Source organism: Astyanax mexicanus, chromosome 16 (assembly GCF_023375975.1).
Source record: "Astyanax mexicanus isolate ESR-SI-001 chromosome 16, AstMex3_surface, whole genome shotgun sequence".
Taxonomy (NCBI): Eukaryota; Metazoa; Chordata; class Actinopteri; order Characiformes; family Acestrorhamphidae; genus Astyanax; species Astyanax mexicanus.
The window spans coordinates 27,105,797-27,132,182 of NC_064423.1; the positions used below are offsets into that span (position 1 = coordinate 27,105,797).

The 26,386-nt window shown below is 37.1% G+C and overlaps 1 protein-coding gene across 13 annotated transcripts in view; it reads right to left on the reverse strand.

The window, feature by feature from the left end:
• The window catches only part of LOC103035794 (unconventional myosin-IXb), a 67,760-nt gene that overhangs the window by 24,832 nt on the left and 16,542 nt on the right, over nucleotides 1-26,386 (reverse strand). For 10 of the 13 annotated variants that reach the window (XM_049465428.1, XM_022669844.2, XM_049465427.1 and 7 more), the window contains exons 2-10: nucleotides 20,911-21,807; nucleotides 8,818-8,912; nucleotides 6,128-6,190; nucleotides 3,305-3,404; nucleotides 3,032-3,132; nucleotides 2,214-2,343; nucleotides 1,866-1,955; nucleotides 1,664-1,780; nucleotides 193-327 (exon numbers count right to left, since the gene is read on the reverse strand). In XM_049465428.1, coding sequence (XP_049321385.1) covers nucleotides 193-327; nucleotides 1,664-1,780; nucleotides 1,866-1,955; nucleotides 2,214-2,343; nucleotides 3,032-3,132; nucleotides 3,305-3,404; nucleotides 6,128-6,190; nucleotides 8,818-8,912; nucleotides 20,911-21,747 — 1,668 coding nt within the window. In that variant the 5' untranslated portion in view covers nucleotides 21,748-21,807. Of the gene's footprint in view, nucleotides 1-192; nucleotides 328-1,663; nucleotides 1,781-1,865; nucleotides 1,956-2,213; nucleotides 2,344-3,031; nucleotides 3,133-3,304; nucleotides 3,405-6,127; nucleotides 6,191-7,058; nucleotides 7,102-7,652; nucleotides 7,750-8,817; nucleotides 8,913-20,910; nucleotides 21,808-23,668; nucleotides 23,789-26,386 lie in introns of those variants that run through there. The other 3 variants (XM_049465425.1, XM_049465434.1, XM_049465433.1) reach the window with 3 other exon arrangements.

Consider the following 26,386-nt stretch of genomic DNA (forward strand, 5'->3'; position numbering starts at 1 on the left):
TTCTTAATGTTATACCTACCAATGAGCTTTTACAATTTCTATTAAACCAACTACAGCTCTGTTTATGACTCTGTACATCATGAACAATCCAGGATGTTAACAGAACTGAACTAAAATCTTAAACACACTAGACAGGTCCCCAACCACTGTATTTTTGACAACCAGAACAAACACACTGTAAAGCAGTCTGACCTGCTCTAGCGTGAAGATGTGCTGATTGAAGTAATACTGCAGCTGTTCATTGGCATAGTTGATGCAGAACTGCTCGAAGCTGTTAGTCTCAAAGTCCTCAAAGCCAAAGATGTCCAGAACACCTATAGACAAACACTACAGGAAAAAGAAGAAATAAGTTTAACATTTAGAGAGAAATTATAAGGAAATCACATCTTAGGCTTATTTCTTAGCTGAAAAGAACTTGGACATTTGCTATAGTCTGAGGACATTTGCTATAGTCTGCACCAGTGCTTGTTTTTTGTTACATTATGCAATTCTCAGTTGGTCTGCTTGTTTTGGCTAAAATATGGCTAAAAATAAAAGCTTAGCATCTGTATTACTGATTGACCAAAATTAGCAAGATACAAGAACACTGTTACTTTCCCATCTTTTAAAAATTATTTTAACTCAGTACCATAAAAAACACCATGCGAAATCCAGGCATATTAATAAAAATATGAGCATTTGTTCAAAATCTCCAGGGTGCAGGGGGTGGGGTACACGCTGTAAACTACCGGTAAGTATTTCACAAGCACTAGTCACACCAAGAAAACTTCAGCTGTAAGCCACTGGATTTGCATGATATTGTGGGTAGTGTTGGGGTTTTGATCTTTTGCTATGGTAACTGCAGTCTTGCTTGCCTGGGAAATTTCTTACTTCCACTGTACCTTACTGGTACACCCTACCACAAGGTCCAAATTGTGTAAACCAAACTATAGTGTGCCAATATAACCATAATATCTGCCAATACGAAAATTTGCTAACAAAATATATATGTATCTAATGTTTAACATTCAGAGTTATAATAATCCTACATTTCATAAAAAAGATAAATATATTACATTACATTACATTACATTTGGCAGACGCTTTTGTCCAAAGCGACTTACAATATTGAAGTGCAAATAATAGAAGAGGTTAAGTACAAAAATAATAGAAGTTAAAAATAAAGCATCTATAGATAGGGCCTTAAGGAGGTCAGAGGGAAATAATGGGATAGAGGAGTAGAGAAGAGGAAGAAGGAGATGAGGTTAGAATTAGTTAGTTTGTTAGAGGTGTTAGGAGAGTAAGTGCTCTTTGAAGAGCTCTGTCTTCAGGAGTTTCTTAAAGATAGCGAGAGATTCTCCTCTCTTATAACCACTTGTAGTTATTAGAAAAAAGGTAACTAGAACCAGTTCAACAGTACACATCTTGTGTATAGTTAGCCTGCCTCATATATTAAGTAACACTTCCTTTTTTTTGCAATAAAACAAATTATGTCCTTTTTTTTACCAAAACTGTGTAAAACTAAACTATATTTTAAATGATTTATGCATATTTGTGGGACGCTAAAAGGACACTCAGGTCTCAGAAGCATAAATGAAATGTCAAGCTTGGTCATCAGATTATGTAACATGAGTGTTAAATAATTTCCATCGCTTCTGCCCAATACAGATCATTCATTCCTCACCGAAACAGATTCCTCCATGTCTTTCTTATTGAGAAGAGCGTGGTTGATTCGCAGGACGATCCAATCAAACAGGGCACTGTACAGAGACTTGGCCATGGAGTCTCGTGCTGTGATTGCCTAAAGCAGGAAAAAGCAGTTAGCTAAACAGAAGTCAAACAAAAACACACAGTTGGAAATCAAGGTGAAATGTGTAATTCTGTACCTCACTGTGACTGTAGGGCAAAATCAGCTTATCATTGACTGTAACTGTTTTCCTTTTGGTAAGAGCCTCAACTAACAGCTCTTCTTTGACCTGTGTAACACACACACACAAACACAAATTAAAGTTACTCATAAAAAGTAAAAAGCAACGGAAATATTTGTTTACTCAATAATATGCAAAGGATGCAACTAAAAAGTAAATCTGAAAAGATAAATATCTAGGCAGTAAAGTATATCTAGGCAAAAAGTTCTTCAGTACTGACCATACTCTTCACACACACAAGTGAATGTTGGCCTTATTAATAATAACAAATATTACACTGTGTTCAATTACAATGTATGATCATACCTTCAATAAATCTGAGAGGTTAGCGAGAACTTCTGGTGGACCCACATCCAGCCCCTCATCCCTGCCTGTGGATTTCCGGGAGTAGGTGACGTTGCCCAGGTACAGGATGGCAGACAGGACAGAGAAAATCCTGCAAGAGCCACAATGAGTTTTTAATTCATATTTAAACAAAAATGACTCACTCACTTTCAGACACTGCACTTCCTCTACGGCCAACATAAACGCTACGAGTCAACATGTGCAGATTATGAGCAACGTGGCGTCCAAACTGCCAAACACAGTGACTCAAAGCTCCTGGGCTGGGTAGCCAGTATTATTTGTTTTATTGGAACTGTAGGGCCTTAAAGGTCAGAGAGACCAGCTAGAATTTCGGTTCCTTAAACTGTTGTTTTGCAGAATGTATGTAATGATTTGTACACACATTATGTAAAATGTATTTTTTTCCCCCCACAATGTCTTATAGCAGATTATCTGGCCATTTAATGGCTACTTGTTATTTTGTTAAAATTAGATTACCCACCTGTGCTACATTTGACAGAGACAAACATCGGTAGTGCATACATTTAGCCAGAGCTACTTTTCAAAACAATGTTTTGTTTTTTAAAACTTTGACAACCCAGATCAATGCTTATGCATACATTACTCTTAATTACTCTGTGTAGATATGGTTTGTCCAAACCATAGTCGTGTGCCTAACCTTCTATCTTTAACAATCATATATCTATACAAAAAAAAGGGAAATGTAACATTTAAACAAATTTTACCACCAAAAAAAAAAAAAAAAAGAATTATTCCAATTATCATTTTATTTTTCTCACTGTTTCTTGGTGGCGGGCAGGAAGCCCACCATCTCCATGGCCTGCTGCAACCTTTCAAAGTCATGACGAAGGTCATCTGCATCCTCTATTGCAAAGTTATGCTGTGAGTAAAAACATTAAAGGAAATAGGTTTAGGACTAGTCACACTGCCATTTCATATATTTCAACATATGTTTAGAAAAGTTTAGAAAACAGACTTCTATAAAGCTAAGAAAAACATTCATGTAAAAACTGAACCCATTTCAAAGCTATTTCCCTTCAGGCTGTGCTCACCTGCTTGAGGTAGTGGTAGTTTTCTGGCTGCAGGAGCTTGTACTCCTTGCGTTCCTCCTCAGAGGCCCCCACCAGCAGGTAATAAAAAACGTGGTAGTTCCTGTGTGGGAGACAAAACACAGCCAGGGTTGTTTTTCAAAGGGGTGATACAGAGCCCTTTCCTGCCCTGATACAAACAGCTCTGCTTAAAACTATTCAGAAGTAGTTTTTCCAGTACTGCTATCAGATTCCGACAGAGCACTTCTATAAACATCAGCTTTCATTAATACAGTAGCCTGCTGAAAAGGTAACTAAAAAATAACCAAACACTGATAATAAACAATATCAGAAATGAAACATTATTCCCCACTGGCTTTAATGGGCAATTCTGCCTTTTACCATAGCATTTGATCTAATGACCGAGTTCAGGCATTTTCAATGTTTTAGAGACATAATTGGACTTAAAATTGACGAACAATTTAATTACTTTTTCTCCATAATGTGGGCTGCTTTTGTTAGTAAGTAAGTATTCCTTGACATATGAAGAAACTAGCAGTTGTCCGTAAAAGATCTCAATATTTCAGGATCATCAAACTAACAGAATAGTCCAAAAAGGCAAAAAGACAAAAATGTACCAACAGAACGGAAAAAAAAGCTGGACAACATGGGTAAATTTTATATTGCCACACACACACACACACACACACACACACACACACACACACACACACACACACACACACACACACACACACACACACACACACACACACACACACACAGAAACACACACACACACACACACACACACACACACACACACACACACACACAAACACATATACAGTTGTGGTCAAAAGTTTACATACACTTGTAAAAACACATAATGTTATGGCTGTCTTGAGTTTTCAATAAGTTCTACAACTCTTATTTTTCTGTGATAGAGTGATCGGAACACATACATGTTTGTCACAAAAAACAGTCATAAAATTTGGTTCTTTCATAAATTTATTATGGGTCTGCTGAAAATGTCACCAAATCTGCTGGGTCAAAAATATACATACAGCAACATTAGTATTTGGTTACATGTCCCTTGGCCATTTTCACGGCAACTAGGCGCTTTTGGTAGCCATCCACAAGCTCCTGGCAAGCTTCAGGTCGAATGTTTGACCACTCTTCTTGACAGAATTGGTGCAGTTCAGCTAAATGTGATGGTTTTCTTGCATGAACCCGTTTCTTTAGCACTGTCCACATGTTCTCAATGGGGTTTGAGTCAGGACTTTGGGAAGGCCATTCTAAAACCTTAATTCTAGCCTGGTTTAGCCATTCCTTTACCACTTTTGATGTGTGTTTTGGGTCATTGTCTTGTTGGAACACCCAACTGCGCCCAAGACCCAACCTTCGGGCTGATGGTTTTAAGTTTTCCTGCAGAATTTGGAGGTAATCCTCCTTCTTCATTATCCCATTTACTTTCTGCAAAGAACCAGTTCCACTGGCAGCAAAACATCCCCAGAGCATAATACTACCACCACCATGCTTGACAGTAGGCATGGTGTTCCTGGGATTAAAGGCCTCACCTTTTCTCCTCCAAACATATTGCTGGGTGTTGTGGCCAAACAGCTCAATTTTTGTTTCGTCTGACCAGAGAACTTTCCTCCAGAAGGTTTTATCTTTGTCCATGTGATCAGCAGCAAACTTCAGCCGAGTCTTAAGGTGCCTTTTCTGGAGCAAGGGCTTCTTTCTTGCACGGCAGCCTCTCAGTCCATGGCGATGTAAAACACGCTTGACTGTGGAGACTGACACCTGTGTTCCATCAGCTTCCAAATCCTTGCAGACCTGCTTCTTGGTGATTCTTGGTTGACTCTTGACCATCCTGACCAATCTCCTCTCGGCAGCATGTGATAGCTTGCGTTTTCTTCCTGATCGTGGCAGTGACACAACTGTTCCATGCACTTTATACTTGCGTATAATTGTCTGCACAGTTGCTCTTGGGACCTGTAGCTGCTTTGAAATGGCTCCAAGTGACTTCCCTGACTTGTTCAAGTCAATAATTCGCTTTTTCAGATCCACACTGAGTTCCTTTGACTTTCCCATTGTAGCTTTTGTAGCTGAGTCTAATCACTGGGTCAAATGAGCCCTATTTAAATGGGCTCATGAGAAGTCAACAGCTGTAGTCAATCAGAATCACTTACAAGAAGTGAAGAGGCCATGACATGAAGCTAATTTGATTGACACAACTCGCTACATCACCAAAATTGACAAATTTTGTTGCTGTATGTATATTTTTGACCCAGCAAATTTGGTGACATTTTCAGCAGACCCATAATAAATTTATGAAAGAACCAAATTTTATGACTGTTTTTTGTGACAAACATGTATGTGTTCCGATCACTCTATCACAGAAAAATAAGAGTTGTAGAACTTATTGAAAACTCAAGACAGCCATAACATTATGTTTTTTTACAAGTGTATGTAAACTTTTGACCACAACTGTATATATATAAAACTTAATTTCAGTATACAGTAAATAAGAACAATTTAAAAACTATAAAAAAAATTCCAAAACGGATGAATGTTGATGAATGTGAACATCAGTCAGTAAAAGGTGCTGTCAGATATACTGGAATAGAGGAAATGTGTTAAAAGTAATATTACCCTTATTGTCCAATGCAATATATACTGATATAATAATGTCTAGCCCTGTTTATTCCTTCTGGGAAGTTGCAATCTTGAAAATACAAGCTTATTGCTAAACAGCAATGAGATGTTCATGACAACTGCAATATATTTTGCACCCAATTCAGATTTCTTGTTCACCATTTGGTTTACTATTATTATTTTTACCTTTCATTTTTTTCTCTGGACACCAGTCGTGATTTCTCCAGCAAGTACTTCTCAACCACTGCCCTGCAAAAAAACAACAAAGCAAACAGGGAAAAAATCAATGAGAAAATAATCATGAGGCCAGCCTGCTGGCAGTCAAATTGGCAATGCAGTAGATAAAGCATGGGATTCAAATGTGCAAGGGGCTTTTGGTCAATAGCACAGCTGAGGCAGATGGCCCAAACAATACTGCAAACCAAACAAAGACATTGAGGCCAGAGTGGTTCAACCCTCACACATGGTAGCATTAGGATGGCACGGGCAGCTAAAATAAGAGTTAATCTGATTTGTTGAAGGTATGAACAAAAACAAGTTAATGTCATCTATTCGCCTCGCTGTAGTTTGTTCACATCTAAGAATACATCTGATGGAATGGTGAGATTATTCTGGCTTCCATAAACAGCAGACAGGAATGTTCTTGACGTTTTGGAGAAAAAGGAAGCCACTAACGTCAGATAATACGGCATCTACAACGTCAAAAAGGGATGCATAAAATAGTATATTTTTGGTCTGAACCATGCATGCCTACCTATGTAATAATTACCCAATGAGTCTTTAATGTATTTTTAAGCATATCACAATCACAGTATGAAGCACCATGATCACTATGCCAGTATGTTTACCTGTCATGCATAGAGCTGGGTGGTGGGAGGGACTTCACGTAACAAAACATAACAGCACACCAGACACACAACACACTACTACTACTACAGATGCCCGATACAGAAACTAATATTTTATGTCCATTTCTGTCAATGAAAAAATAAACATTTAGAAAACGTAAAAAAAACGAAAGGTCTTTTTGGAGATTAAAACATGTATTATAAATAATAGACATATATGCACATGAAATGGATGCACCCTTAATTATTTTGCTGAGTGAACGTTTTACCTGAGTGCTGCATTTGGTGCAAATGGCATGGCTTCCTTGTATTCTTTGTTAAAATAATAACAGTAATAAAAAAAAACAATAAAAAGTGAGAATAATAAGAATATCTGAGGCAGTTATTGGGTTTTGGTATATTTTTTCCCACATCAGTTACACAGTTAAACAGTTGTTTGCAGCATGCTTGAATTGAATACACAGACATGTAATATAATGTAAAATCATACTCCAGTAAAACACAAGGACACTCTGGTACAATAATGACTTGCACTTGCAAGAAAAACATTTGTCTATTTATATATCTCATATAATCTTAGTACATTTCCCTTCTTATGAATATTTTACAATAAAATGCTACTTCTGCAAAATTGAGAAGTGTCATCAACGGCAAAGCAGTGGACAAACCTATAAATACTTAAAAATACTCAAAAATGTACAAATACATTAAATGCAATACCAAAAATATATTGCAGTCACAAATGTACTGTTCCAAATGTTGCCGCATTAACATTTTAAACAGCCGATGTAACGCTGAAGCCCTAGTACCCACAGAAGCATCCCCTCAGTCCAACACAAAAGCAACAAACAGTGTCCACTTACTCAGTGCTTATCAATAGAGTGGAGGCGATTGCATGGGGCTGCATTCAGCCACAGGACAATAAAGTGACTGAAAGCATCCTCTCAAGCTGCCAGCTTTGTTTTCTGGTTTATTGACCCTTCCTGGCTGCCGTACTCGCTCTGGCACAGCCCCTGCTTTGTTGTGCACTGCACACGTGCTCTGCACACAGCGTCAGCTGCGAGTATTGTGTCAGAAGGAGACTTCTGGACAATGGCTTATGAATCGAACAAAAGCTACTCCCTGCACAACCTGTTCCTCTAAAAGAAAGGAATCACGCTGCGAGTCGGTCCTGGATCTAATCCCCGGCTGACTCCCTGCAAGTCAGTTTTAACCACCACTGTGTCTGTCCGTGTAAAACCATTTCAGCAGCTGCAAGAAAGACGCCAAATGAAGAACTGCTTTATAAATCATATAAGAAACCAATAACAGCTCGAAGGAATGAGCAGTGCAGTTTTTTGTGGCAAAGGTCTGCCTAGTTCAACATTACTGCACATTATCTTTTGCATAGCAATGAACATAGTTGCACATTTATTGCCTAGAAAAGTATTTAATGATTAACATTTACATTGGGGTTATATTTTGCATTTTGTTCATTCTGAATAAAAAATGATAACCATGGTAAAAAAAAAAGGTAACCAATTTTAAATGTTTTTCATATTTATAGCAAAAAAACTCAATCATAATATGAACCTAATGACAATAACTGCAACACTAAAATATTGCTTAAATCATATAGCCACAGAGGGAGGTTCATGCAAAGAGGAACTGCCACGACTATACAAGTCTCGATTTGTTCCTTATTTCTAGTCATGCAGCTTCTCTCAGAGTTTCAGGAAAAAATTACACATGTGATTTCACTCCAACATGAATATAAACCACAGACTCTGGAGCAGAAAAAAGGGTCTCCACAAGAGCATCAAAAGAATCCATCCTACACAAACCTTTTCACATCCCATAATCTGTGCCAAGCCCTGTGCTCAAACACCTACCTTCCAGCAGACTTCAGTTCCAACCCCAAATTAACACACCTGGCTTTGAGACTAAAAATTAGCTGGACTCCTGAACCAGTTCTTTTTAGGCTGGATTCCAGTAGACGTTCAGCTAATGACACAACCACAAAATGCAGAACAGATACAAGGCGCTTACCCTCGAACCACTCCGCTCTCCAGATAGTTGACCTGAATGAACTTCCCGAAACGACTGGAGTTGTTGTTGTGGGCTGTCTTTGCGTTGCCAAAAGCCTATAGGGAAAAAAAAAGTGTATTAATGTGCACACAGGATTATACAAAATGTCAAACATGAGGTTAGCAGCTAACTAACTTATACTGGGCTACAAAACACTACAAACCAGCAAACGTCACACATTACAACTGATTGTTAGGTGACAGACATAATCAGAGGGATGGAGCTATTTTATGGAATAATTATTGAAGAATTTAGAATAACAAAATATTAAGCGCAATACCCTTTTAATTATGTGATACCTTTATTTAAATAAGCTAGAAGCTAATCAGCACTGAATTTTGTTTAAATCTGAAAGGAGTAAAAAACTGTTGTATGGACTTTTAAAAAATGTAAATATTTCAAACAATAAGCTGCATACCGCCTAGCGCTAGAAGATATGACCTTGAATTAATAAGACAATTAATTGCCCATTTTACCTCAATTACTGGATGGGGTGGGACACACTATGTAATTAATTAAACACTAGTTTTAAAAAACAATTTTATTGGTAGCAAAAGGTTCTGATATTGGTCGTTCCCAACAAACACATCCACATTCCCCACCGTGTGTATCTGCAGTCGGTGGTCAGAGGGAGATGGAATACGTTAGCGGGGTGGGAGGGGGTCACGAGGCCCCATCTGTGTGTGTGGGACACAGGCAGTGACACCGATCCAGTGTGTGATTAATGAGGCTTTTTGGAGCTCGGACCTCCGCAGGCTAATGCCAACCTCAGTCAGGGGCTCAGGGGCCGCTACAGTTTCTGAATGGAGATCTCTGTTTACTGAGCACAGGCAACAAAAGGGTCTGCCGCGGGGCCAGGCGGACCTGGTGCATCCCAAATAGGGGCGCTATTGTGCTAGACACCAGAAAAACGAGAATCGAGCTGGGTTTTTCTTTGTTTTTTAAGGCCATGGTTTGAGGAAGGCCTGTAACCTGATTAAGATTCCATGCAATGAACCTTTGACCCATTTCTCAGAGCATAAGCACACGAGTTTTTTTAATAGGGCCCATGTGTAGGAAAACAAAAACATTAACCTGCTTTTTTTAAAGTGAGGTACAGAAATACTGTTCAAAATGAATATATGGAAATCAGGCAGCCCATGCCCATTTAACTCCTTTTTTGTCAAGATTTACACACAGGCCTGCCAAACTACTGTAGTAGCTGAGCCACACCCACTTTAAGTCATGCAGATAGCCAAATAAATCAATGCCATTTCTATCAGTCAGAAAGGCACAGCAGATAGCACCAGCTTAATTATGGAAGCCCAGTCGTTCCATTTAACATATCTGAAAAAAATAACAGCCTCTACATAAATCAGATTTAAAAATAATGCACTATTATGACTTAGTGCATCACAATAAGGACTCGGTATCTCACAATAACGACTGAAATAATGACTGAAGTCATTATTGTTTGAGAAAAGTCATAATGGTGAGATACTAAGTGATTAGTATCTCAAAGAGAAAATATCAGAATAATGACTTTTCTAAATAATAATAATAATATCTCCAAAAAAAAAAAAAGGTTTTTATACATCAGGTTTCTAATCTAATAAATAAGAACAAAAAGCCATTATTACTGAGCTTGACAAGATTGCTTTAGTTAAACCATGAAAAAAAGAAAAATATCAAGATCCTCTCTTTTGTCTCTCTTTTGTCTCAAGGGTCGTTTTGGTCTTGCTAGAATTCTGAACGGCCTGTAGAGGATTCATTCAGATTCTGACATGTCTTTCCAGAGCTTTTCTGATTGGCTAGGAGGTAAAGCAGTATGAGGAAATCACAACAAGGCTAACCTAAACTGGAAAGGTAACAACTGCATTTCACAACAGGTTATATGTTGAGCCTTCTTTTGGAGAGAAAAAAAACAAAACAATGAATAATGAAGGGAAGCCAGTATTGGAAATCACCTACTGCAAGAGGCAAAAAAAGTCTTCCAAATCTGGTGTAAGTGACCTGACCGCTAGGGCTGCAACGATTAGTCGGCCTAATCGACAACGTTGTTTGTTAAAAAAAAAAAAATTGTCAAAGTGTTGTTAATGTGTGACGGAGCAAGTGACTCCACAATACTCTACTCTTGCTTTGCTGAATAGGGTGAAATATTCTGCTAATATTTACACCTAAATTGAAGACCTACACGTATTTTAGAATCTGACAATAATATCCAGTCTGCGCAAATGTTTCCTATAAAAAGAAACTGTTAGGTTGACCGCTACGACATGTCATTGGTAGCTAGCACCTCAGGTTCTGCTGCTTGGTGCTCTCCCCTGCTGACCAGAGGCCCACCTCTCCACCCCACAACCTTACCATCTATAGCAGTTTGGTCTATGTCAAAGTTGCTCAAGTCCTAATGATTTCCATTTCCCCCACGTGACCTCATGATGCTAAATCGGCGAAAACAGAACTGCACTTACATGCTTCCTTATTCTGTAAACAAGTACCTCTGAAATGTTTTAATGTCATTGTGTAAAATGTGTTATTACTGCCTTTTTCACTCATTTGCAAGGATTCTTAATGATTTAATAAACCTTTATGTTCAATTAGAAGTCATTGGATGTAGGGCAGCATTTGTTTCAGGTGTAGAAGAAAATACAAATGCAGAGCATGAAAAATATGTATTACTAAAGTAAAAATGAAATAGATTTTTTTTATTTATGGCCAAATTAAAATATTACAGAACTAATTGAAAGGAAAATAGTCTGTGATTTTAAATCGACAACAAACTGTATGATTTGAATTCGTTCAAAAAGCAGTCTGTACTAAAATACTTTTCATTCCTTAAACATGAAGGGGGGTGACTGTAACCTGTCAAGAGGTGTGAGGAATAACTGAATGTGTTTGTTTTCATGACATTACAAAAACTATGAATTTAAAACATGTTTAGACAGTATGGAATATGTTTCATGAGTTAGATCCTATAACAAGTATACTTTATGTACAAAAGTAGTGGTACATACCCTTTTATCATTGTAATTATGCTATTTATTCTGTCCCACTGGCATAGGGGTGGGAAACCAAGCACTTATCCATGAAGTCTGTATTTTTACGAGCATTAGTGAAAGAATGGATGGTTCTAAAAACGCTCACTGAACTCCAGTGTGGTACTGCTGCAACAAGTCATTTGACGTAATTACCCTCATAGATATTCCATCAACAACAGTGAGGGACAATTGGAGGTATTTAGGAACCACAGCATCTTCATGTAAAGTTACAGAGTGGAGTCGCAGAGTGCTGAGAAACATAGTAGGGGTGGGCGATATGGCTCTAAAATAATATCACTATATTTCAGGGTATTTTTGCGATAACGATATACTTGGCGATATAGGAAAACTTAAATAATGAATTCATTTTAGGAATATATTATAATAGTATAACAGTATAATCATAATGTGGCAAAATAAATAATAGAGCATAAAATAATATATTGCAGCAAAATATATTGCAGAATATTTAGTGAATGCATATAAACCGCAAACTAAAACAATTATACAATAAATACACCTAAAGCTTCACAGTACATAATAGACTACTTTTAAGACAGAACAGCCCTATTATCACGATATGGATTTTTAATATCATGATATTTCTGTCACGATATATTGTATACGATATAATATTGCCCACCCCTAAAACATAGTACTAAAAATTCATCAACGCTCTCCTAACTCAATAACTACATAGTTCTAAACCTGCTGCTATGTCAGGAAATGAGGGCCAACTTCAAGTTAATGCATATGGATTTGGTATGTCATAAAAGGTTACACTCGGGTGTCTCAAAATACTGTGTATTTTCTACTCGAATCTGAGCCAGACTGAAATGAAACGGCTATCTTTCACTGCTAGACTTTGGCTATCCAAAGTGGAACATCTGACCACTGAAGCCAACAAAGAGCTAATGCTGACCAGCCACCAGACAGCCATTTACGCTAAACCACACATAGGCTACAATGTGACACAATAACAAAGATCTTATTATCAAGTAGACTGAATAAGTCTTAGTCAAAATAAGACTATGAGGAATTCACATGACTGTTAATTATAGCTCTTTTTATATTTAGCCTGGAGCAATTCTCTCTTGGGTACATAACCACCCCTCCAATATAAATGTATAAAAAAAAGAAAAAAGAAAGATGTTACTTGGCACATTTTGATCTTTACTGTAGAACAAGAACAGCTGATTGCACTGTTAGATTCTGCTCATATTCCACTCACAAATTTGTTTTTTCATAATGAAGAATGTGAAGCAAAAAGGGTTCTATATAGTACTAAACAATGTTTTTTTTGTTTCGGAGGCAGATAAAACGCAGTTTATATACAATTAATATTTGTCAAACATGGACATGCAACAAATCATTGGATAGCAGTAGGTAAACTGATCAAAAGGTGTTGCCTCAGGGGACAGCTTTGGAACACCCACACCTGTATAAGTCAGTATATACAGTTTGCTCATGGCAACATGAAATACTAAACCTGATAGTGAGTGCCAAATAGATGGGACATCTCTCATGTTTTGTGGGCATGTTAACATTCCTTAATCCTCTGTGCCACACATTTTTCAGGAAAACTCCACAGAAGGCATTAACACTGGATATAGAGCAGTGGGTAGTAACAGTGGATATAGAGCAGTGGGTGGTAAGGATGGTGACAGGCGCAGTCTGGTTCAAACAGTCCATGCAAACAGACAAGTGAAGCTGGCAGAACTCAAATTCAAATTTAATGCAGGATGCCTCAAAAACATTCCACATCAGTGCAGTGATTGTTTTTAAATTTTCATGGGGCATGGCAAAAGCCATGGGACAACAAACTAGGTTCTGATTTACAGCATGTCCAGGTATACTAATAAAAATAGGTTTTTGGACTTATTTTCTGTAAATAAATTTAGAGGTTAGAGTTTAGAATCATTGCATAATTAGGCGTTTCCAGTTAAAAGTGTGACAGTACTGAGAATTGTAGATAAAATTGAACTAGCAAGGCAGGAAAAACAACTAATTTCTTGGGTGCTATAGCGTTTGGCCTATACTTAATGTTTAAATAATTGCAATACTAAATATAATATTGTGATTTTCACTTACTTTTTTGTATTTGTGCCTTTATGTACACTGAACTATATGCTAGACAAACAGAACATCCACTACACATCAGGTGACACATAGGTGATGAAGATGATACTTAGAGAGAAGTAACTGTATATCATATAAAATAAATCATATAAAGCATTGTCCAACCATACAATATTCATAGACACAATCACATATGCTAACAAACAAACAAAAAAAATACCTAAAAAACAAGCTCTTCCAACAAACAACCACATATTTAAAAATTTCTCCCTTTTGTGAAAATCAGTTGCTATTTGACAGAAATCAGTTAACATGATGTAACCAGCAATCAGCGATTTGCGAAGCTGAAAATATATATATGTTTTCTTTCATTTTCTTTAATTTCTTTCTCTCCAAAAGAAATCTGAACACTTAGTCTGAAAGTTTGATTTCAAAGTGAAAGCTGACCTGCAGTAACCTGCAATAACAATAGGGGTGGGAATCGATTACTATCTCACGATTCGATTCGATTCCGATTTTGGGGGCCACGATTCGATTCAAAATCGATTTTTGATTCAAAACGATTTGAATTATAAATATTTCTGCTTCTGGCTTATGAATCGTATTGAAAAAAAACCCTCCATAATATACACTGGTCCTGGAGCAAGTAATGTGTTACAAAAACAATAAAATGTGCAGGAATGTGGGTCCTCAGTGACAGAGGAATCACTGGGATATCACAATGACGTTAATGAACAATAAATACATAAATAAATAACACTGCTTTATTACCAGGCTACTAGCGGTGGTGTGTAGGTGACGCTGCTGGGCTGATGTGATGATAGCAGTGGAGCGCTAAAGTTCAGGAGCAGCTGCTGATTAACTAGTTAATTTAAGGTGGTTGTATTTCTTCAGAAAGGGGGCAGGAGGTGGAGAAATTAATTCATATTGTCCATTCCTTAATTCCTCTGTGATGAGGAGCTGAAATTAGCTCTGATTAGCTTATTGTTATTTTTCCGTTCCGCCTTAAATGCTGCAGCCCGCTGCCACCTGTAGCGTTATTTAAGGTGGAACTGGAAAGTTAGCTAGTTAGCTAGCTAACAGTTACTGAAACTAACTACTAGCGATCTTTTTTATGCTTGTTATGAAGCATTCTGCCATAAAACATTGAAACTACACGTTAATCTAAGGTAATATAGTGCTTGTTCTGCCATCTTACCGGTGATTCTCAAACACCTACGCTCTGTGTGTGTCTGGAAGATCTCCAAAGGGACAAGCGCTATCCCCAGGGTTGCCAGGTCCAACAAAAATACCCAGCCCAAAATCAGTCTAAAACCCGCCCCTCAGAATCGATTTTGGGACATTTTAAATCGATTCTGAATCGTAGTAAATGAGAATCAAGATTCTTATGTGAATCGATTTTTTGGCACACCTCTAAATAACAAGTAACTCTACTTTTTCTCTTAGCGAGTCCTTCTGCAGAAATTCCACTGAAGAAGGAACCAATAACCATTAAAATAACCAGTCACATTCTGCTGCCTACAGATTCAAATGCTTCATCTCAGAATGAAACCTTCAGGCCAGTATGAGGAAGAGTAGACAAAGCAGTTTAATCGCACCATCAACAAATAGCCACATGACGAGATGAATGTTTGGACCGGGGTTTCCGGAAATGGAAAACAGCACACAAGAGTCAGACTATGTATACCTTTATCTCCAGGCCCTGAATTTGCCTATGATGACAAAACAATTACAATACTATAGTGATGTGACTGCTTTGTATATTCTCTTAAACAAAAAGAAACTGAATCAGGATGAGAAACAACAGAGGTGAAGAGAAGTAACTGAGTGTTTGTTTTGGGTGCCTCTTAATTCACCCCAGAAATACTCTAGGTTAATGTAGACCAACATGAATAAGGCTTTTTGACACATAAATATTACACCAACATAATATTAGCAAAGACTAACTGGGCACTGTGACATTGTCTAAAAAAGCTCTTTGATGTTATACGAAAAGTAAGTATACCAGAATGGTATACTTCCAATGAGGTATACCATGAGAGAAACAAAGCAGAGAAACAAATTTAACAAAAAAGGGAAAGTTTGCCATCAGTTCAACTTTAACAGACATACTGAACAATATTCTCTTTGTGTCTGTCTGTTTTTTTCCCTAACATTAATCTGTTTTAACCAATCAGAGTGGAAACCCAGGCACAGATATTACAATGCCTAAAAAAAGCCCCAGATTTTTGGGACTTCCTGAGGAACACGCCTTCTCTCACTACCTCACAGCCAGGATTGACCAAAAGGCAGCAACACATCTAGAGGCTTGGGCTAAAGCAAAACACAGAAACTGCAGCATAAGGCCTGCCGCTACATTTTAAATGAGTAATTGACCTCATTTAATTAACCTGTCAAATATTTTGATAACTGATAAAGCAATTAAAGGTTTTAGAAGTTTAGATGTCAGACATCACCAATGACCTAAACAGGACAAGAACAAAGCTATGTAAACCTTTACAACATTACTTTTAAAAAGATATAATCATTTCTATAGAACAGTATTAATAAATTAGAAAACAAATATGCATATATACATAATCATCAGTTTGTTTCTAACTACAAAAAAGGGAGGATTTAGATATTTTTTGCTTAATATTTAGGATTTTATGCTTAATATTTATGCAACGAATTGTAAAGACCTGCATGGTTTATTTCAGAAAAAAAAATACTGTAAGAGGCACTGTAAAAGTAGGTCAAGACCAACAAGACCATAAGTATTTTGTTACATTTTGGAATAACTAAATTCTTAAACATGTAAAAATGTTTTTGTGCTTCAACAGAATAATATTCTGTTCTTGACAGGCTAAAAGTTTGCACCTTCCCACAAACTTAGTCAAAAAGATAAACCAATAAAGGCAAAGAAGAACTGAAAACAGAGGAACCTGCGTAACCTGTTTGTACACTACAAGTAGTTCCGCAGTTGGCGTCTGTTTACTTGGAGAGATTCTTACAGTTGAAAGGGTCTGAATTACAGCAAGACTGTAATTTTAGCACAGAACTCTAACGATGACAGATTTGAAACTTTACAAGAAAATAATACAGAAAAATCAGGCGTGGCAATATTTCAGAAAAACGAAATATGATGCAAGTCAAACACAGACTCCTTAATACTGTATGTGTACCCTGCCACCCTCAAGAGTTTCTATTTTTACCATGGCTGTCACTATTAGATAAGTAATTATGCAATTAACCAGTTATACTGGTATAAGGGTGGGTTTTACAAAGACTAAACAACAAACCACAATCTTAAAATGTTTAATGGTTCTGTAGTAAGTTCAATAAAAGTAGGCTGTATAACAAAATCACGTCAACTTGCTTTTAAATTTATAGAAAACATCAGAAAACACCCTATACATGCTTCTCTACAGAACAATTTTAAAACTGGTTCTAAGCTTTGTTTATAGAAAAAAGGGTTTCGTTTAGTATTAAAGTGTAAATTAAATGTTATTGTCTAGGTTCAATAACTTATTTAATTTATTTTTTTATAATTTTGGTTATATTTACATTTCGCATAGGTTAAGAGCAGTAATTGAGTCTAAGTCCACTTGAATAAGCATTACAGAGAAATATAATATTTATTAGTATTCCAAATGTAGTAAAGTGAATAGAATACAGCTGTTTTATTGCAATAGTCCAGCATCACCTAACCATTCTGCTCTTCTATAATCAGCTTTAAATATAGAAGACATCTAAATATCTGTCTAATGCTGTTTTTAATGAAATTTTATAGCAACATTCTAATCTTTTTTTTTTTTGGTCTAAAGCCAGAGCTCTTGCAGCTTCATGCTCATTAAATATCTCATCACTCTTGGATACTGTATAAATAATCCACCTACAGTAGGTTTGACATTTAGCAAAAGTTTGCTTTGAGGCTCAGCTGGACAGTTCTGATTGGCTGTTTGTGCATCAACGGTGCAGCCCATCTAACAGAGTAAAGCAGAGTACAAACAGTGATAGAGGATCAGGGCTGCTTAGAAAGAGAGGATCATTAAGAGGCCTTTGCTGTAACTTCTTTAAGTGTTTTCTTAACCCATTAAATTCTCTTGAACTCTACAGAGGGGCCAGATAATTGCACACTTCTACCTTATGTCCACATTTACTGGTCATTAACAATGACTTCTCTTTACACAGTTACTGTTACAGACCTCAGCCCGTGTGTTCCAGCACAGTTTATCAGTGGAACGAGGCCTTCATAGGACCACTGCTAACCAGATATTGTAGCATCCTTCATCTCTTCATCCCTGATTTGTCATTTTATGACCACAGGCTTCATAAATGGAAAGTGGAGATCTGCATCGGCAGAAACATGAGTTTTAAGTGGGTTTCGTTGTTTCTATTGTGTTATGAATAAAAATATGATTGACATTAGATACCACTTTTTCATCAAGGAGTTTAGAGTACTTGCTTTTGGATACACAGACATACCAGCAGTTATTGATGCTTAAAGTAGCTCATATCTGGTCAACAGCAGACCTGTGGTGATGTGTTTCCACTTATGGACAGGGCTTTCCATGTTTAACGCTCAACAACTAATTCACATTGTGCCACAGGGACTAGAAAACTCTTTCTGCACATCTTCAGACTACAGACACTTGGGTTGGGTTTATGTATAAAAATAATCACGGTCACATCAAACCTTAAATGTCAAGATAAAAATAAATAAATAAATAACTTTTATCGGCCTAAAATCACTTTCAAGTAATTTTGGAGCTTTTTTATTGGTCTATTCCTAATTACTTTTTAGCAAAAAGTCAAAGAATGACTTTCACTTTAACATTATGTCAAAAAGTGGGAAAGAACGGATATACAATGTTCAACCATGTAACCATGATATCCTACTGTGCGCCACAAGAACAATACTATTCATGATATGGGCCCTTTTATAGTTTGTCATACAAAAAATAAATAAAAGCTTCAAATCTGTCCTGGCTGAACTGCTGCAAGTGCTCTGCAACATGTGTGTGTAGAGAGGAAACTGTTACACAGTGCAAGCTGGGACATGAAAACTATTTCTAAATTACATTGACTAAATATTTCCATTGTTTCCAGAATGTTGAACCGTGTAAACAATGCCTTTAATAAATTTAGCAATAACATTTACTTATAACATAAATAAGGAAAACAATTTTTTTAATTTTACTATTTCCAATTTAAAAACAAGGTCAAAAACACTTTAAGCTTCAACCAAAAGGCAAACAGAGCAATTCTATTCAAGCTCGCAATGGAAGTATATACACTTACTTTGTAACTAAATCACTTTTTTTGCCAGGGAAAGCGAAAACCCCCTATCCGGAATACACAACTCACAAAAGACACTCCTTCATTTACTTGCTGTGGGAGTGATCCATTTCTCCTTTTCCAGAGTTTTACAATGTTCTTATTTTCGGATATCTGGTCCTTTGTCAGCTGGACTTTAGATGTGTTCTCTTATAGAATCCCCATTCTTCGTTTTCTTATGTACAACAATCAATCAATTATAATAAATATTTTATTTATCAAATTTTTACAAAATCCCTTTACACTTTAACATTAAACTAAATGTTTGTAACTGTACTTTTATGAATTACATGTATCTTTCTCATTGGCCGCCCTGCTGACAGACAGACAACCACATACACCATACTGTTCCTGGGTATAGATGGAATAACCCATCTTTAACCATCCATGCAACTTTCACAGACTGCTCCTTCAACCACTAGCAAAGAAGGAATATGGGCATTTGGTAACTAGACCCAAGGCAAAGCCTGCTGAGGGACAATGACCGCGATGACTGAGGGGAAAATTACTTCTAGTTCTGCCTAAACCACAGGCAGAGAGATGCGTCAACGGGGATCTCACACACTGCATCTTCTTTCACTTGAATATTCTGAAAAGGAACTATGTTTTGTGGTATGTTGTGAAACAGAGGAAACAAAGAGAAGAAGCACTGTAGAGACTCTAGCAGCAAGTATAACTATATATTGTACTGCACTGCACTGCACTACAACATTGACACTCGTACTGTAGTATTAATCATTTTTTTCACTATTCTTTTCACACAAACTATGACTATATCCGTGCATCTCCGTAAATTAATACAGTGCAAAAAAGAATTTAACATACTGTTATATATCAGTATACTGCATTGAATTGAAATGTATGGCATCCAGCTTATTTCAACTTGTTTGAAAAGCACCATTCAGGAAAATTTCCTTTGGTGCAGCTGACACATCATAGTTTACAACAAGGACAGGAGCACAGTCACAATTATAAAAGGTAGCGCTTTCTGAGTCAAGTGGATTGCCATGAGAGAGCTATAATTATGACCAAGCACAGCCATAAGCACTCTCCGATAAGCTCAAGTCTCACTGGTACACAAGCGGCAATGGGCGCACAATCTAATAAACCTGTAATGTGAGAGTTCACTTTGCCTTTACAATTAGATTTAGGCTTTGACAGGACACAAATTGCACTTAATTGTATGCTATATACAGCATCTGTGGTCTGGGCTTGCTTAGTATCAAACTCAATAACAAAAGGGAAAGATGGGTGGGGGGAAAAAAGGAGATAAAAGCAATAAAGTACTAAACAATGAAATCAGGATACTTTTTCTGAATCCAAATCAATATCTGTATATACTGTTCAAACAACAAAGAGTATTTTTATTATCCTGCTGCTTCTGTTAATCAAGACTAGCAAAGATACACTTTGCACTAATTTCACCTATACTAACTACATCATCTCTCAGTCTGCATTAGTTTCTTTATATTTACATTTCAACCTTCTTCTTAGTTCATGAATAAAGAACCAAGGCAAATTGTGCTGGTTTAACCAGTTCTGCTTAAGCCCTGGTTCCTGCTTCTTACATATCTAAGGAGCTAATCAGAGAATGTGGCTCAGGTCAAGCAAAAAAATAAAAATAATTCTGACAACCTACCTCCAGCACAGGTCCGGCTCCGAGAATGGTCCTCTCTACCCCACTGGCGTAACCCTTCTGGCTGAGAGCAGTGAGGCAGTGGATGAGAAAGTTAGTGCTTTGAGTTTTGCCAGAACCACTCTCTCCAGAGATAACTATGCACTGATTGATCCTCTTACGTAGCATAGCATAATATGCTACATCAGCAATGGCAAAAATGTGCGGCTCCAGCTTGCCGAGCTGGTGGTTCTCATACATCTTGACATACTTGGGGTTGTAAATAGGAAGAAATTTAAAGGGGTTAATGGCGACGAGAATGCTGCCAGCGTATGTGTAGATTTTCTTCTTTTGGAAGCGATTGTGCAGATTTTCCAGGATGGTGTCCTCATTGAGGACAGATAGATTGCACAAGTCATCAAAATCCTCATAGCGTGGAGGAAGAAACCCACGGGCAACAAGCCGCTGGGCGTCCTTTTCCTTGTAGAGGGAGGGCAGGTGCATGTAGAGGATGGAGCCGTCATGGTTACACTCCTGAAGGAGGAAGTAGTATCCCTCGCTCTGCGAATGCTCCTCCTGAGCTTTTCTCGGCCAGAGCAGAACCCTGTGCACTGGTAAGTCTGTGGACTCCAGAACCCACTCCTCTCCACCGCTTTCCTTCACCTCGGCCAGGACATAGCGCTTGCCAGTGTCCAGCCCCAGGTTGACAGCCGCATCCTGGATAACAGTGGCTGCTGTGGCCTCCTTGTGGACTTTGATCGTGCAACATGGTGCCGTCTCCAAGGTGAGGCGGGGGTAGATCTGAAGAACGTAAGTCTGTCCATCTTGGCTAGCTGTCCCGTCGCCATCTGTGACACTCATTCTGACTCTGGGCGAGTTGTTTCAGCATTACGCAGGGCCTTCAAACTTACCATCTAGCACCTGAGAAAAAAGAGAAAAAATTAGACATATAAATATAAATATAACTGTAGTATCAGTGCTAATCAAATCTGGCTTAAAAAAAATCTTACAGACAAGAAGGACTAAATATGTACTAGAATCGTGAGTTATTGTTGTGGTTCTATATATTTATTTTCATGTCAAGAATAATGAAAAGGGTTCATCATCTCTAGACCCAAGTATGATGAATACACACTGAAAACATTCCATGACTTTATTGAACACTTAAAATAAAGGGCCTATGGGCTAAGCACTTATCCAGAACAACTTGCATTCAAATCATGTTGTACTTGTATAGCAGCACTTTGCAAAACAGCATTCAGATTCTTGACCAGGAACAGTTATTATTATAATTATTGGATGTTAATGTGCTTGTATGGCAAATAAAACCAACCTTGTTGATCAACATTGTTAATTCAAACTACAAACAATAAAACATCAATGTAATGTGGCAGTATGCTTTGTTGCTATTCTAAACACTTAAAAATATACAGCTAGTCAAAATGGTTTAATGATGCACATAAGGAAACAAGCAGTCATTTGTATGTAGGTTTATCCATACCACAAGCCCTACCCAACCCACTCTCCACCTAGGAGCCTAAATTTGATCATTAACAGAATTTTACAGGGTGGTATTGCTGACAGTTTATATACAATTAATAATGTGTTTTTAGCAGTTCACTGTTACTATCTGCTGTAGGCTGGAGAACAGCTTAGAATAATAGTATTTAAACTGAAGGAAACTGGCAAGAAAGAATTGGTTCTTGCAAATAAAAGGTAACCAATAAAAACCTCATCCAGGTCAGGTCTGAATGAAACAGACAACATTCACAGTCAACTGGCAGTGAAACGTCTAGCTCTTTTGTAGGTTTCTTTACAACCATCTTGTTTACACTGTCCCTTGATCCAACTCAAACCACCACATCAAAGAAGCTGAATTCACAACGGAAAACTGCCCGTCCCACCAATTTCAAATGACAGGCTGATCTAACGGCTGCAGCATCATCTCAGAGTCCACAGTTTTACCTCAAAAGGACCTAAAGCTTAGCTCTTCATGATGACACAGCACACTGCGGGTTTGAATGGACTCTTTTCCACACTGGAGGAGAAGGAATAAAGCAGACTTTCAAAGTAAAGTTTTTTTCCTCCCTTTTTTTTCCTCTTTTTTTGAGCTTATCCATTCAGAACACCACATTGCTTCACTATAAGCTATTATCTGAACAAAGGCAGCGCAGGACAATAAAGACGTCGGTCTTTAGACGGTCTATAGACGGTCTATAGAGATGTCCTGATTCGACCCACTGGAATGGGATTGGGGCTAATACTGCCTAAGCAAAAAATTATATAAATCTGCCCTGTGTATGTGAAAAAATAAAATCAGATAATCATCAGTCCTGCACAGAATTTATATGCAACTAAGCAAATGATTTAGAACTACTTATCTTATAGCTAAGTGTATGTTTAATTAAAAGACCAAATCACATACAGAGCAAATACAGGTAAACAAAATTATATATACAAAAAAAACAAACCCAGCAAGAATGTATAATTTTGAAGAAATCAGAATTTTAAGCAGTATGTGTTAAACTACACCCCCTCATTCCACATAATCAAAGAATGATTTACCAACCAGGTGTTAAATAATAACTATAAATAATACTAGCGTTTTGTATTAATGTTACTTTTACATTAGTATGGCAGATTTTTAGTCAGATGTTCTAGAATCAACAAACATGCTCCCTCCACAAAGAATATGTTGTAAGAGAATAATGAAAACTAGAGATGTCACCCAACTAACTTCCCAATGATCAAACCACAAGGTCTAATTTAGTCTGCAATGCACCTCTGCCTTCTGCTCTCACGCTGTGGAGTGCAAAGGAACGCAGGAAGCTGTGGTCATCCAGCTGCAGTCAATATGCTGCCATGAATCAGCCCCCTCATCTTCACTAGACACACTGCATCTCTATAAATACACAAAAGAAAGCCGCAAAGCTGTTTCGTCATCAGGGTCAATGCAGGCATAGCAACTGTATCCCCATGCTACATAACAGAGCTTAAAGAAAAAAATGTGGAGACACGTCATTTACTTCCTGCTGTAAAGCAGGAAATGATAACAAAAGAGTCTGCTAATGGCCTGCACAGCAGAGGAGAGCATGATGTGAACATAAAAAAAATGTGCTATGAGTGCTATCAGGCAAGAGAAAAAAAAACATTGATTTTATCTTGCAAAAAGGCACAGCCCACTAAGGCAAGACTCACATCTGCATGTGAGAGTTGGCATTGCTTTTACACATATTAAATTTACCAGCAGTTGTTTTCAGTGTGTTAATTCAGTAATCTCTAGCTTGTCGTACTAACCGGTTTTAGTCACTTTATGCACTATGGCTTAGAGGCAAAAACAAGACATTGTTAGTGCAAGGTAGAGGTAACAGCTGATAAAACAACAAAAGAATAGATATGAGTTAAAAAAAATCTGACTGATATACTCTTAACTTGTGGACCATGGCTGCAGTACAAAAAAAAAAAAACAGCTATTTTTTTTTCTCTTAATAAATTTGTTTACACTAACCATTAATACACCATAAGCAACAAAAGAAAATTCATACAGAGTGTTAAGTTGACAAAGTCAGGTTAATATGCCTACAACCCCCACAAGCATGACTTGCAGCAACGTGCACAAGCCAACTGTCAGAATAACGACTGCAAATAAACATGATCTGCTTGGTCAGGAAGGAAGAAGCGACTGCATTTACTGTAAAATCAGCTGACTGTGGAGCAAAACCTACAAACCATCGTGATCTGGACACACAAGGCCAGTAAGTTTAAGTTATCACAGAGTTATGCTTTTGCAATTCTTAATCATGATAGATTTGGTTCTAAGTGGAACAGTGAGATTTAACAGAGTCAGACTACACTGTAGATTAAAAGTCTTGAACATCTTATTATTGTAAGGATAGTGCTATTATTGCACTAGTAACACTGAAAATGATCACATATAAAACAAAGTACATCAAAACACATAATGGTGTTCTTCCTGTTTGAGGGGAAAACAAAAAACAGTGCCATATCATTTTTTCCCATATCATGCAGATGAATGAAGATTTTCTATGGAAAGGATTTTTTTTCCAATGGAAAGCCAGGACTACGTCTAATCTCCATCTGGGAAACAATTCCTACCAGCTTTAAAGCTTTACACAATGCCGAAATCTCCTACCAGATAAAAAAAGGCACCCACAGCAGAAAAGCATACCAGATGAACCATTCTATCCTTCACAATCTGAGCTATAGTGTCACTAGTTTAATTTCCAGCCATGGTAGTAACTGATAATTCAATTACGCCTTTATATATAGTGTTTAAATGACATTTTAAGAGTGTACCAGTTCCAGCCCCTTGCAGACCTCTTTCAAACTGAATCCATACTCTCTCAAATACATTATTGAATTCAAACCCAACCTCATTTTAATGTCAAGCAAAACTGAAAAATTATTAAACTAACTACACAAATTGTGTCTCTTGTAGGTCTTGTGAAAATGAATGAGGCATTCAGATGGGTAATTTGGTAGACATGGACTCAGAAAGAATTCTCCAATTCTCTTGCTACAGACATTGTTTTTTTTTTATATATTTTTTTTTAACACAAGCAAAACAAAGACCTAAAAAAAAAAAAAAAAAACCATTCATACTGATAGTCAGAATAATAATTCGTTTTTGTTTAATTTGATGTACAAAAAGGAACCAAACAATTACAAATACTGTAAAACTAAGAATACTAAATAACTATTATAAATATATATTTTACCAATAATAAATTCAATTACAAGCCCTTCTAGTTATGTGATGTAACAAGCAGTTAGTCAGTACTCTGTACAGTCTGATGCAACTAATTACAATTAACTCCTGACACTCAACACTCAATACATTGATTTAGCACGGCCATCGCAATGTAGGCACATTGACACATGAAATAATATATAAGGAGAATTTAAAACTTTACAACTTTTGTACAGTTTTATCTAAAAGAAAAATCATGCCAGTTTTTTTCAATATTGTGCAGCCCTAAGGAAATATTTAATATAAATGTTTTTAACACTGAAAGAAAGAATTTAGGAAGTGTATTAAAAAAAGAGGGTACCTGTGGTCAGACAGCCTGTTCCATCAATTTTCACATCCTTAAGTACACATCCTCCACACACTTCCACACTTCTGCACATTTTAATAAATGATTGCTGTTAGTTTCCTCAATTTAACACATCGAAAAACAAGGATTGGCCAATAAACATTGCTTTTAAAAATGATCTGTGTTTAACTGTAGCTTTTTTCCTTAAGATGAGCATCTAAAATTAGACTCAAACTACTGAAACAATGCATTTGTCTGTGTTGAAGTATTGAAACAATTATTGTTTGAAACATGTTATGAATGCCATGATATTTTTACTAAAACATCAAATTATATATTGACCCATTCAGGCCCATCTTTAAACCTTTAAACATCTATGCCCCAATCCATAAACCCATCCACGCCACAATCTACGCCACAATCCATGCCCCAAATCATACACC